General features: G+C 42.7%; 1 protein-coding gene across 2 annotated transcripts in view; it reads left to right on the top strand.

Moving 5' to 3' along the window:
- MAN1A1 (mannosidase alpha class 1A member 1) overlaps nt 1-14,790 on the top strand; it is a 141,415-nt gene continuing 126,625 nt past the window's right edge. For both annotated transcript variants that reach the window (XR_015283142.1, XM_086876896.1), the window contains exon 1: nt 1-632. Coding sequence is in view for 1 of the 2 variants with exons in the window: in XM_086876896.1 (XP_086733022.1) it covers nt 36-632 (597 nt within the window). In the remaining variant the exon portion in view is untranslated. The remainder of the gene's footprint in view (nt 633-14,790) is intronic.

The raw sequence follows: 14,790 nt of genomic DNA, 5'->3' as shown, positions 1-14,790 counted from the left end.
GGCGCGCGGCGCGGCGCTGAGGCGGCGCGGGGGTCATGCCCGCCGCCAGCTTGCTGCCGCTCTTCGGTAGCGCGGCGGGGCCGGGGACGCTGGGCGGCCCCGCGGGCAGCGGCGCGGGCGGCGGGGGCAGGAAGGCGGCGGGCCCCGGCGCGTTCCGGCTGACGGAGAAGTTCGTGCTGCTGCTGGTGTTCAGCGCCTTCATCACCCTCTGCTTCGGGGCCATCTTTTTCCTGCCCGACTCCTCCAAGCTTCTCAGCGGCGTCTTCTTCCACTCGGCCGCCCTGCAGCCGCCGCCGCCGCCGCCCGGTGGGCAGCCCCGCGCCCCTCCGCAGCCCGGGGGCGGCCCGGCGGCGGCGGCGGCGGCGGCCGCGGGCGGGGCGGGCAGCCTGGAGCGGATCCGCGCGGACCACGAGCGGGCTCTGCGGGAGGCCAAGGAGACGCTGCAAAAGCTGCCCGAGGAGATCCGCAGAGATATCCGCCAGGACAAGGAGAAACTTCTGCAGGACGCCCGCGGCAGGAAGGAGGCGGGCGCCCCCGGGCTGCCCCAGCGCCTCTTCCGTCAGCCCGTCGGTGCCGTGGGGCAGGAGCCCGCCGACCCCGAGGTCCGGCAGAAGAGGGAGAAAATCAAAGAGGTGGGTGGTGGCGACTGTCGGTCCGGCTCCGGGGGATGCGCCTCGACACTCCCGCGCGGGGCAACAGGTCGCTGCCGGGTCTGGCGGCGGTGTTGGTGGATCCCTGACCCTTCTTGCCGCCTCCTCCCTGCGGGAAGGGGATCTTTCTGGCCGGCTGTCGCTCGGTAGCCGCAGCGCGGGTCGGCGGCTTCGCCCGCTGTTGCATCCTCGCAGCCCGCGATGTGTTCCCGCTTGCGGGGCCGCGCTGCCGGCTCCGGGCCGGCTCCGTGCCGGCTGCGCCTTCCTCTCTCCTGATGTTGCCGGGTTCCTCCAGCTGTTGCACCGAAACCCGCGTAGAAATCAAGCCCGGCGAGGCTTGGCAGGCTACGGGTCGCTTCGCGGGGCGCCGAGGGCTGGGGACAGCGACGCCGGGGAGAAGGAGCGGCGCGGGTCCAGCTGCGCTCCCCGTGGGACGTCCCGGGCTCGGCCGGGGAGCTCGGATGCCTCCGGGGGTGCGGGAGCCAGCGGGGCACGGCGCCCTGCCCGCGCCGCACTCTTGGCAGAGGAGCTGCTCAGCGCTGTCCGGCGCCGCGCGAGTGCGGCGTGCAGGTGCGGGGCATCGCTCCAGAGGTGTCGCGGTCTGTCTCGGGTTCCTGCGGTTCACTATTCAGCCATGCCGGCTCTCTAAAGAGTTGAGGGCATTTGGCGAAATACAGACGATTTAGGTTACAGTGGTAAAGCGTCAGAGCTGTGTGTGCTTTGACAAATTTCCTTCAACCACCTCTTTTTTTTGGTCCTGCTGCTCGGTTGATTCAGGTACCAGTTTAAATCCTTCCTGACAGAAATTCTCCAAACTGTGTCTAGGTAATGCTGTCGTGAGCAGAGCTTGACGGGGTCCTCTAGCAGAAGAATAATTTCCTTGATAATACAGTTCAACTTCCCATCAGTGCTGGCTGGTTTATTTATCGAACTGACAATTTCAGCTGCCTGCAGAGATTAGGGTTTATGAATTAATTAGTAGTATGTATTTCATGTTCTGTGATGATGGAAATGAGATAGGCGTGAGACTTACTACAGAGTATTTCAGTATTTGTGAAACCTGGTTAGCCTTATTTAAAATGATTTGTTTTTATAGTGTGTTTGTACAGAGTGCCCTGAAAAGCGAGCTGCGATATCACACGGAGCATCAGATTATAAACTCTCACAAATATCAAGCTGTGTTCTGTGCTCTGGAGTCCTTGTGTCACTTTAACTATTTCAGCAAACTGTGTAGCCTAGTTATAAGTTATAAGTAGTATGTGCCAATGCAAAGGTATTTTGGAGGGAGAAACTCTTAGGAGTACACGGTACAGACCACATCTTGAAGTGTGCAGAGACTATGTTGTCTTCTGGTCTAGTCATGCAGCCTCCCTGAGGCATATGGAAAGTTAGACCAGCAAACTCTTTTTCCAGCTATGTGAAATTGCCATGTAGAAGTATTTAGAAGTAATGAGGCTCCAGACCTGATGTACACGATTCTGTGATACAGAAGACTGCAACAAGTAAATAAACAGGAGGAGGAAGATAACAGTTAGATATACAGCTGTCTTGCTGGTCCCTCTGTGTGCCAGCTAGTCTGAGTTACCTTTTATTACATGTGGATATGCATGTGTATGTGTGCATACGAACAAATGGCCAGTATCTCTGCAATTTCTTCCTCTCTTTCCTTTCCATCTTTCCCTTCACTTCCACACAGAGTATCAGTTTCACAATAGCCCCTCCAAACCGGAGTTTTGGCTGTTTAAACATAGGAGTTGACACAGAGTCTACACTTAGTTTCCAGACCTTTGTTTTCCTTCATACCTCAGTTTAAGTCCTGAATATTAAGTGTTGTTTCTGGGAGTTTCTTCTCCTCCTAAATCATGACTATGTGACCTTAGCATCTTGGTTCCTTACTTTAGCATTTTTGCTAAAGATTTTTGTCTTTTTTAAAGAATACATTTTTTCCATTGACAGTAAAACAGTGTTTCTGTTCTGTGCTTACTAGCTTCACATTGTTTCATGTGTTGGCCTTTTTTGTTGCTTTCCTCTTTGGCTTTTTGCAAGCTTTAGTCCCTGTTTTTTGTTTTCTTTTTTCACATTGTTACCTTAGTGTCAAGATGGATTTCTAATATGCAGTCTTTTTAGCTTAGTTTTAAAACTTTAAATAGTTTTAATTTGTATCTTTTTTTAAGTATCAACTTTTGTACTCTACCGTTAATGCAGGGAAACCAGTATTATCCCTTAAAGTTCTTCTCTTTGTGTCCAGTGGTTGAATGCCGGAGATGCAAACATAAAGAATCTTTCTGCTTTCATACTCTTTAGAGCCTGGAGTTTGTGTCTGCATTGTATGATTTATGTCATATATCTCGAACCCAAATTTGAAACTACTCTTATATTTTTTACAGAAGGAAGCAAGTTTGCTTTAAAGGAAAAGAATGCCAAAAAATAAGGTTGTTCTTCTCTGCATTTCTGTTCTGGAAGGGCTCCATCCTGCCAGCTTTATGCTGACATGAAGCTGAGAAGGGAGATACCTTAAAGATGTTTTGTCCATTTACTGTTTTAAATATTAAGTTGACATGCATGTTTAGAAGTTGAGCCAACACAATATCATTTGCAATCACAAAGCAATGAAATGCTGTGACTTTACAACATTTCTTAGCCAAGTTTTGTTCTAGAAATTTTAACCACCTTTTCTACAGCTTGCTCTTTTATATTAGAAAAAAAGAACAACCAAAAAACAAACAAACAAAAAACTGGGTGAAACTTAAACCAAGAGGGAAATAGAAAGGTTCTTTAACGTCTCTTACTGCTTAAGCCAACATAATATTACCAAAAAGGAAAAGAAATGCTAGATGCTTACTGAGCGAGTAAAATACTTGTGGAAACATGAAGAAGTAGAGATCCTGTTGCTGTCACTGCTTTTCTCTCTGTCAGAATGATATGCTTGCTCTCAAGGTCTGTGTGTGGGAACTGCCCTGCTGTGTTACACCTCTGGGGCCTGGCTGTGTGCAGGGAAGGGATGTGGGTCAGAGACACTGGTGGGTGCTGTGATAGTCCTCTGTTTCTCTTCTGTTGGTGTGTTGCAGTCAAACTTGGAAGAAGGAGCAGTACTGCCAGCAGTGGGGCTTTCCCCAGTACTTCCTGTTCAACTGCTGTCAGTGGCTTGTGGCTGCTGTTTTTTTTACTGGGTGGACTAATGTTGCCTGCCCTGAGCGCTGTCCTCATGCAGGATGCCTCAGGGAGCAATGAAGCACATTTTAAGCATACCAGCACACTTGCATTTGCCAGACCTTAGGTTCTTCACTCAGTTCCTCCAGTGCTCCCATGACCTGGGGCAAGGTCTGGGTCCCTGGTATGCCTCACACTGGTCTCTGTTTCTATGTCCTGACAGGAGACTGTGGTTTGTATTCTTGCTCTGCCCCTCATTGCTTTGAGAGGTGGCCCCTCTTTTGAGCAAGTACCTCCTGTAGTATCTTTCTCTACCTGGAAAAAAGGAGGAGTGGAAGGCAATGATGATTCTATTCCACTCAAGTGCCATGTCTTCCAGTCTCTGCTCTTGTCACTGTTGGTTGTTGTTACATGGTTGATTATGACTGGACATCATTATTCCTGATGTCAAGGGAAGACTTGCAGGTTCATAGGTAGTAGATACAAGCAAAATAAGTGATTAGATGAGGACGGTAATAGTGGAGAGAGGCTATGAAGGCAGGAGATGCATTATTTTAATTAGGAAAATCTGATTTTGAGTCTTCTCCAAGTCTCATTTCTCTCTCTTCCAAGAAAAAATGGTGCTGGAGTTATTTAGGTGTTAAGAAAACAGCAAAACCTAAGCTCTTTTTATTTCAGGGCAAAGGAATAGAAACGATGAATGAGCTAGCTCAGGTACTAGAAGCTATATAATCACATTAGTGCGGTGCTCTGCCCAGACTAATTAATCCTGCTGAACAGAAAGCTCTTGATGTTGGTGGAGCACCATACTAATGCAGCTGTGCTGTTCTTGTATAAGGTAACTAGCTTGGAAACTCTTCACATTATTGATCAGAGCTGTTTGGACATGTTTTCAGGATAAAAGCCTCCCTGGTAAACTGGAATCAACATCTGAAGAGCATGGTCATGCAGTGCTCCAAATACTTGCGCAGCTCTCAGCTGTTGCAGTCATGCAGCAAGTCCCGCAGAGAGGAATTTGAGCACCAGTCCTATGAACTCAACAGGGCAGTGGTTGCAAGTCAGCAAAATGGACTCTGCATCTATCTTTCTGTAAAGAACTGAATTGAGGGGGTATTGGCAGTGCGAATTCTGAAGCTCCCTAAGTCCTCAGTTTTCATTTTCTATGGTAGCTTTTATTCAGTTTAGTTGGAAGTCCCAGTAATGTTACAGGGATGTTCAGCAATATCTTGAGGAAGGAAAGCTTGTGAGCATGGAAATAAAGTACTAATCAGAGATCTAATATATGCTTTGAATATAAATATGAAATTATTTGACATAATTGTGTCTCTTCACTAACAAGGAGTGATGGCAAAATTATGGATGGCCAGTCACTGCTGTAGAAGGGTGATTGGCCCCTTGTGTCTTCCTGCATGCTTTTACCACTTGTTTTCCTTCTACCTGGTATCCTGGTGCTGCTGCTCAGGAAGGTCCAGTGGCTGGCTGGATGGAGTTTTGCTTCCTTATGAGGGTGTTTACCTGACAAGGTGAGGTCACTAATACTTGCTATTGGAAGAGGAGAAGTCTCTTCATACCACTTTTGACTGCCTCTCCCACTATGTACTTTCTGTGACTTCCACTGCATCCCTCCATAAGCTGTTTCAGCTCAGTAAGTCAGCAGCACAAAAAAGCACAAAACTATGGGTTTCTGTTAAACTTCCTGTCAGGCTGGTGAGTCAGAGGTGTTAATGAAAGGGTTGACTTGGTGCTAGGTCTAGCTGTGGTGAGGGAACAGGTGGATGAAAGGTATGAAATCTGAGTAGCCGTGTCTTAGCAGCTGGTGACTGATCTTCTTGCCTAAGTCCTCCATTAAAACCAAATCTCTGCAATGAGACTTTTGCAGAGCAAAGGTTTTATCTACTGTAATAACCCTCTTTAGCAGAATGAAGCGTTTCCCTTCAGGAGACGTACTTCCCAAACCCTCTTAACAGAAAAGGAGAAAGAAAATATCGAAGCAGGAATTACTGAAGCCCCAGCCTGCTGTAGACCAAAATTCAGAGTGCTTTTACTGAGAGGAAGGTTGTAAGGACCTTCATAGGAGAGGGAACAGTTAAAATGCAGCAGTGTAAGTATTGGGTGGTTTGGGTTTCAAACAGAAAAAAACACATTCCCTAATGGTATATTTCGTTAAGAACATGATTCAGTGAAAGGAAAAGAGTTGACATGTAATGAGTAAGCAACATGGTGATTCCTGCCAACATGCTGATGATGCAATTAATGCATTTCGAAAGAAGTTTTCATGAAGTATCTTGTGACCTTAATGCTGGCATCTTATAGTTGTTATTAAATTTGTTGAAGTTTAAAATTAATCTTGGGTTTTTTTCTCACCCAAAGCTTTGTTTATTTACTTGCAATCTTTAGATTACAAGTAAATTTAGAATTTTTGTATTTGCTATTTCTTTTTGAATGTTTCATAATGCTTTCCTTCCTGATAAATACTGCTTATTGTGGTGGTTTATTGTTTTTTGTTTGTTTTTTTTTAATGTTTTTTTTAAAAGCCACTGAGAAGGTGAATAAAATGCCTAAAGATGGGAATCACATATGATGATGGTCAGCTGGAGGTGGCCAGGGTTGCCTTATGATATCCAAAATGTCACGAAACAAGTTAAAGTGCTTGCTTAGGGTTAATGGCACTACAGGATGCAGAGAAGCTTCAGCTGTGTTCCTGAGTATGATTCAGTGACTTTATTAAGTATCATGTTGTATTTGGCACTCAGCAGAACCTATGGAGAGCCAGCCCAACTTGCCAACCAAACATGAAGCTACCCCTGCTTTTGTTGGGTTTGTGGGTACAGACCTAGAATGGTTTAGTGGAGGTCTGAGCACAGTGGATGCAGTGGACCTCCACTAAGCCGTGACATTTGGAAAGAGAGGAAAGTAGAGAATAGTCTGAGGTATCTTTATGTCCCCAAAATATGATATAGGGTATATATTTGCCAAATTAATGTTCTTCCTGCCAAGACCCCCTAGGGTTTTTTTAGGGAAGGGCATTGTTTCAGGTAAGTTGCTTCAGGTGCTGCTTTAGGTTATTTGTTTTGTTTGTTTGGGGTTTTTTGGGTTTTTTTATGAGAATCTCATAGCCTCCCTTCAGTCAAATGATCTTGTATTTGAACTTTGATAATGATTTGGAGGGGGGTGTTTCACTGTGTGACTGTGTGCATATCTGATTGGAATAGGGTGTGTTCCAAATTATTAGTTCATGTTTTTACAGCCTTGCACCTGTTTTCTGTGTGCTAAGAGTATTTATTTTTCCTATCTTCAGGCTTGGTCTACTTTCAACAGATAAATTTATCAAAACTAACTGAATGTCCTTTATAACCGGATACTCAGAATTGTGGGGAAAATGAAAAGGCTTTAAATGTACGGTGGAAAACATCTGGCTTTCACAAAACAAACAAACAACAACAAAAAAAAAAAACCAAAAACAAGCACATGATTAATTCTTTATCTTTCTGTAGAGGCAGAATGTAAATTCCAGACACACAGGACTCTTTTCATGAGAACTAAATAAGGTGATGTAAAGACATGAGTTTAAGCTTAAACTGGAATATCTCCTTTGCTTCGGCAAAAGTTATATTTTCATGGTGATGATTTTGTATTTAATGCTAGTATGGCAGCCAATTAATATAAAGAGAGTAAATCATAATAGTGAGTATAGTTGCTTAAGGCTGTAGTTCTGTGCTGCAGGCAAACTGAAGCAGAAAAAATTCTACCTGTTTATTAAAATCTACTGTTAAGACCAAAAAAAGTCTTATCTCATTCAGGGAGCAAGTAAGAGTGATAGACATCCAGGCTCTGATACCTTCTTTGAATGTTAATGAAAGCACAGGATTTCTGAAAAGGGAGTCATGGAGAGATAGGAGATTTCTTCTTTTGGAAAATAATTAATGTCCTTGCAGAAGGACCTGTGTAACTGTCAGATGGACAGACTTTCCCTTTAAGTTTTCTGAAACATGCTGCTCTAAGGACTGCTGAGTGTGTTAACTTCCTCTTTGGTTAGGTTGGTGTGTTTCTTGCTAGCTTGGGAAGCCAGCAAAAGAGGAAATTTCTGCGATTTTCATCTCTAAGATAAGATCTTGATAAGCATTTCCTTTATTTGCAAATAACAAATTTGTCTTCCTAACTCATTTGGCACAGTAAGAGTAATGCTTCAGAAAAGTGGCTTTGATTCAGTGTTTGCTCTGTCTCAACAGTGCAGCACTTACTCTGGCAATAAATCGCCACCTGAGGTGGTACAGAGATGATGAGACACTCTGGTTGCATGTCTTTTTGGTAACAAACTCAGGTATTCATATGTGTCTCTGTGTAAAGTCTTTAGACATTCAGTCTTGAAGGATTTTGTGATCTCTTTTTAAGTTATTTATAGAACTGTCATTTTAAAAGTGAGGAAAATAACTGGGGAGGGGGGGAGGATGAGGGACTGTAAATTAAGCAATATGGGCAATGTACCAGATGCTCAATATACTGGCTTCTTTTGTGTGAAAATCTTCTTTATCCACAACATTTTTCAGTTGTTTGTTTTTTGTTGGTTTTTTTTTTTTCACCGAGTTGTCTGGGCTTTTTTAAACATGTGATATAAAGAGTGTGTGCACACTTCTGAGCATCATCTTCTGTTTTTCTGTTTTCCATGACTCTTTTTAAGGGTGTCTGCAAGTCTGTTACGAAAACGTAATTGATGAGTAATGAAGAGCATGCTTCCCCGAACCGGACTAAATGAAACCTTCTACAGACCTGTGGTCAAGCCGCAGTTGTATCACAGTGCTTGGCAGCCCTGCCTGCAGAGTCCAGAAGGCTTTGCTGAGGAGGGGAAGCAGTTGGGTTTTCTAGGGCTGAGAGCAGCCTGTTGACTCGCACAAGGCTGCACAGTGTGCTGGTTTCAGAGCAGAACTGGGATACCTGGTTCCTGTTTTGCTGTTCCCTGCTAAACCAGGGCTGTTGCTGTGCGGGGTGAAGGCTGTCCTCACTCCCAGCTGTGCTGCAGGTCTCCAGCATGGGCATGTCTGTTCATTAGGGTCAGTTTAAACCTGAGTTTTGGAGTGTGAATCATGACTGCACGTGAGCAGCTTTGCTTTACCACTAAACCACTGCTAAATGTGTTGTTTTATTGCAGGGGGAGGTTAAACCTTAGACTCATGTTCTGTGTTTAGGTCACTAGCTTTGTAAGCTTTTGGAGCAACACTTGAGTGCTGTGCTCCAGTGCTGTTATGAAGGAAGGCATGTAGGATAGTAAAACTACTAGTTTGCCTTTCTTGCGTCTTGAAATTTTCAGTTTGAACTCTGTTGTAACCAAGAAAGGCTTGCATGAAGTAATATGACAACTTGCTATAACTCTCCACGGTAAGCTGGTTGGATTTTATAGCTAGTGTTTATGAAGATACAGGTATTGCTCATTTTGATGCCTCTGATTTTAAAAGCTTTTCAAACAGATTGGATGAGCACATAACCTGCTGTTACATTCTTATAACTGTTAAAGTTGAACATTCACAGTCCTTGTGGGAGCACTGAGATATGCAGTCACTTAGGCATGGGTAACTACAAGTGTAAAATCTATTTTCATTTGTCTTCCTACTCTTTCTTGGATGCTGTATTAAAACCTTGGTTTTAAACTTGTTTTAGGAATAAAATAAGTGGACTCTGACTTACATGAAACTTGGGCCCTTTCTTTTAAGGGCAAATCTCTAATCAGAAAAGAAAAGAAAAATAGGTGAAAATCAGAAGAGATGGTACATGATACTGTGCAAAAGACCGAAATGATTCTGTGCAATGAATGAGCTGATGACTGTGGGACATCTGGCTGTTATAAGACTTTGTGCATCTCAGAAATACTTTTAGAAGAATAAGCTTCTTTCTCTGGTACTGGGTAGAAACAGAAGTTGTAGTTTTAATGGAAAACTATGCAGCTTTGCACTACTCATGTGAAGATACATAATGCTGGCATTTAGGGTAGAGGTAGTATTATGTATTTTTTCATATGAATAAAGTAGAAAGAAACTATGATACTTTCTTCCCAGAATTTTGCATCATCTCACTTGTGTAGGTGTGATTGTATTGCTTGGCAACATAAGCCCTCTTTTTTGATTATTTATTAAAAGTCAGTATCAGCCTTTAAAACATTACAATAAAATTACATTAGATCAGTGTGGCTTGCTTCCTTAATTAGTATTCAGACCACTGTGAGACTTTTTTTTTTTTTAAAGTGTCTGCATACTTTTATGCAGATACTTTTCACTTAGTTCTCTGCTTAATATAAATCTCTGCCTTTTGAAATTTCTTTTGTTCAGGGTCTGCTTTCTTCCACGGAAATAGGAAGTAGCTAGTGTAAAAGAATATTAAACTAAGAAAAGCCATTTTGCTTTCAAAGTGTAGTGCTTAAGGAGATAGAAATTTTACTATTCAGTGACAGACACATGCAGATGCAGACCCAGTCTTTAACTCTGCTGTCACTTTCCTCACTGCCTTTGAGCACTGACATCTGTTGGTGCAGTGAATGGTGGCACTGCTGATAAAGCTCTGCCCATACTGCTGTCTGTGAGGAAATCTGTTGCTTGCTACTGTGGTTGTAGTTCTCCACCCATCTGTGATTTCAAGAATTGCACTTTAAATTCTGTGTTGGACCTAGGTAATAATACTAAATTCTTTCAAGCTTAAAGAGGAGAAATAGATGTTAATCATTTGCAGTAATGGATTTCTGTCTCGCACCCACATCATACAACAAAAAACCTAATTACCATTTAGAAAGTAGAAGAGTTACTTACATGTCACTTATTTAAAACGTTATACTACTTCAAAACTTCATGCTGCTTTCTTTGTTCTGGTGAGATCGTCTGAAGAATCACCATGGGAAAAACTATGCCAGGTAAAGACAAACTGCAAATTGACTGATATTTTTATACCTTATTCTGTAAATCTCTAGAGTAAGCGTGGCACTGAACCTGAACTGACTGAAATAGAAAGATGTGTGATGTTGTCAAGGGCTGAAGTGATGTCACAGATTAGGAAGGGCACTTCAAAGAAATGACCTTCCTGAAGAAAAGCCCATATGTCTTCATGCAGTTTCTTAAAAAAAAATAAATTAAAACAATTAAAAAAACCAAACATGTATTGATAGGTATGTGTTCACATCTCTGTCCACATGTGTGTTTTACATAAGAGTGAAATATGTTGTGCAATTGGTCTGTTGTCTGTAGCTGAGAATGCAGTTTGTTGGGGACAAGCTCTGAAAAAACACCTTGTGTGGTATGGTGTTTCAGACCAAGGTGTGGTCTGAAAAAACACCTTGAAAAAAGTTAAAGGCATAGGGTTTGTTTTGTTTTACAAACCATCACCTAAATTGAAAATATAATTAATTATACATATGCTACAAATAAAGTCCAGAACATTAGGATGAAGCAAAGAAATCCTTGTGTTTCAATAATCAGCTTTGCTCAAGTTATTTTTTTATTATGTAAATCTAAATATTGCAGAAAGTAGATGTTCTCAGAGAAAGTTTTCAGACTTCATGGAAACAGTTTTCATATGCAGCCTTATCATCTGTGGGTGTTATGGACACTCAGTTGGTCTGCATTTATGCACACTGTAGTCCTATTTGTTCTTTTTCCCAACCTCCTGCTTACCATAGAACTTTGTTGTTGAGGAGAGAGATTCAGACTTTGGACCTCTGGAGGCCTGATCTCTTGCATATAGCACAGCTGACTTCAAAATAAAATTGAGTTGCTCAGTCTTATGCACTCAAGTGTGGAAAATTTCTGCAGAGGGAGATTGTGCAGCCCCTCTGGACAAATGTATTCCAGTATCTGAAGATCCTTATTGTAGGATTTTTGAATTATTATGGTATCCAGATACAGTTTCTCTTGCTGCAGCTGATGACCCTGCCTTTACTCCTTTTATTGTGCCCCACTGAGATGATCTTGGCTACCTTTCTCCATGGGTACCCACTAAGTCATTAAGAAGCCCCTCTTTTGTAGTCCAAAGCTTCATCTACATCTTTTCATAGGTCATTGTATTCTCCGTCAAAAAAATCTCTAATTGTTGCAGGAGAGCTGAAAACAAGGAACAGGGCTTCCATTTGACGCATCAGGAACCTCACAGGGTGCTTCCCATCACAAGCATGCACTCATGCTAACACAGCCCACTCTACAGTTTGCCTTCATCATTGCAAGGATGCCTTGGTTGTTTGTGTTCAGCCAGTTGTTTCACCAGGACCACCAGGACATCTGTTCCAAAGCTGTTTTTTTTTGCCTGTAAGTTCCCATTAGATACTTAGGCATAAGATTTTTGCATTTGGTTTTATTTGGTTTCAAGAATTGGTTGTCAGCTCATGGGGTCATTCAGGTGGGAGCCCTCTTGCCCACCTTCTTGATTGCTGGAGTTTGGCTTACATGTGAAGTTGGTGGCTGTGTATGCTTGCTCTTTTGATCAATTTAACCCTGGAGACATGCCAGTCATAGCTAGCTGCTAGTTAGACTTTGGCCTGTTTACTGCTGTCTTAAGAGTGTCAAACCAGCCACTTTTTCATGAGTCTAGTCCGTAACTTTTTGACTTCTTAGTGCTAAGGCAGGACTGTCAAAAAGCCTGCTCAGAAAGTCAGGGAAATTGTGTCTGCTGCACTGCCCTCATCCACAGAGCCAGTGGCTTCATCATAAGTAACCAGGTCGATATGGCACATTTTGCCTTTGGGAAATTTTCTTCGCCATTTGCAAAGGTGTTTTTGTCCTTTGTATTCCTGGAAATAGAGTCAAGGAGGTTGTGCTCCATTTTCTTACCAAGGTTTGGAATAAAGCTGTCTTGTAATTCCCCAGAATTTCCTTCTTGTCTTTTTTTTTTTCCACAGTTACCAGTGCCTGTTTGGTTTGGTCCTTCATTTGTTGTTGCTGTAAAGGCACCTCCTGTCCTCTGGCAGCTTCCAGATGAGTTTTGGCTTCCTCTTCCCTGGTGCCCAGCCAATGTTTCTGAGTTGCAGTCAGACATCTCCCCACATCTCCTCCTCCCCCCTCTTCCCTGAGGTCTTGTGCTCCACCTGAGCTCCTTATGCAGCCACCCTCCTCTCCTGATGTGGCACACTGAAGATCAGTGAGGTCTCCTGGGCACCTCAGCCCTACAGGGGATTTTCCCATGGGTTCCTGCAGATCAGGTCCTTGAAGAGACTGCGCTCATTCTCCTGCAGTTCAGGGTCTTGTATTGCCTTCTGCAGTTCTTTCAGGATCATAATTTCTGCTGTCTAGCATATAAATAGATTTGGGGTTCAGACGTTTCTCATTCATGCATCAGTTGCTTTGAAGGAAGCTTTCATGATGGGAGTTGGGGTGGTGGAGGAAAATGCCAATGCAGCCTTTACTGGCTATTTTGCTGCCTCTCTGTTTCATTGGGGAAGCCCAGCAGGCGACTGTATGTTAGCTCAGCAGATATTTTTTGACTTAAAAAAAATAGGAAAGGTTTACTGGACAAAGAGATTTGGTTAATATAGGGAATTGTCATTAGAATTTTTGAAATACAAGTTACTGATGGATAACAAAGCTCTTAGTTGCAGCTTTTGCCACTTTTGTGGCTGTAGATGGGTGACTAGCACACTGGCATGATCTGGGTGCTGTTTTGAAGCATCTTTCCTCTGCACACCTCTGATCAAAATATCAGTCACCTGATGTTTATACATTGCAGATATTATGAAACTAATTACATGAAAGCTAACATAGTATCATTTAAAAGTTGGTAGATTTGGATTTTGTATTGAAACTTACATGGATGCCACTAAAGTAGGTTTAAAGCACAGTTCTGTCTGATTTCTTTTTTAGTTTATAATCATATTTTTCAATTAAATTTCCATCTGTTTTTTGTGACTTATTATGGGGTTTACAGGAGAAACTGTAAATATTTCTACAGTGGTGTTGTGTTGTTGAACTACATACTGATTCAGAAGAGTCCCATTCATCAGCATTTGATTTTTTGTCACTCTTTGACGTCATAAAGAGGTCTGGCTTTACAGAAGCTTGGTTTCGAAAATGAAGTCTTTCTTTATACTACCTCGTGATCAGTGTCCACACCCACTTGTCACTTCTAAAAGAGTTGATTTCCAGCATTCTAGAAATACATGGGCATCCCTTCAATTTGACATAGCTATTCTGATTTTGTGACGTGAGAAGCAAAGCTCCTTCTGTCTATAGCAGGGACCTTCCTATTGCCCCAAATGTTATGTTTTTTTGTTATGGGCATGTTGTGCCCTTTGTTATGGGAACAGTGACCACACACAGTTTTTATTTGGCCCCATAAATGTGAAAAGGTAGCTGTTTAAAACCTATAATGAGTAGTTTTTGGTAGGAACTGAGTAAGTTTGAGGAAAGGGCTTTGAGGCTTTAAAAAAGAGTTCATCTTCTTTTAACTTTCATTGGCCTTTTTTTTCCTTTAAATTTTCTACTGTACCTGAATATGTTTTCAATTCATCAAGGAAGTAAGTTATTTTGGATGTTGTTCAGCAATCCAAAGCATGACCAGTGGCTGCACATGTCCACTTCTGCATTTTTGATCGGTGTCTTGAATCAAAAATTGAATGTTTTCCTACATAAGGCTGATCCTGGAGTCTAAGCTAGTGAAGTCACAGCATTTGGATCCCTCACATGTGAAAAGAAACTTTTAGATGAATGGTCACCTGGTGGGCAATGAGCAAACATTTTTTTTTGTCAGCTGTAGTCTTGATCATAAGAGTCTAGGAGGACACAAATATGAATGGAGCTATTTTAAATACATATTAGTGCACTGCAAGGCATTACATGCGTTCATTTCAAAGTACCTCTGCAGTAGCTTCATAGTGTGCTGATTACCCTTTACTGTGTTCTCTGATGATTTTGCTGAATCTTTCCTTACCTTTTGTTTGAGCATGGCATTTTTGTGATGCCAGTTTTATTCTTTAGTTTTCATGAGGAGTTCTTCACACTTCAGATTCCTGCCACTGTTTGCAAAATGT

Source organism: Cyanistes caeruleus, chromosome 2, assembly GCF_971803275.1.
Source record: "Cyanistes caeruleus chromosome 2, bCyaCae1.hap1.1, whole genome shotgun sequence".
NCBI classification, from domain to species: domain Eukaryota; kingdom Metazoa; phylum Chordata; class Aves; order Passeriformes; family Paridae; genus Cyanistes; species Cyanistes caeruleus.
The sequence above is the reverse complement of the archived record's forward strand: the minus strand, read 5'-3'. Positions and strand labels throughout refer to the sequence as shown.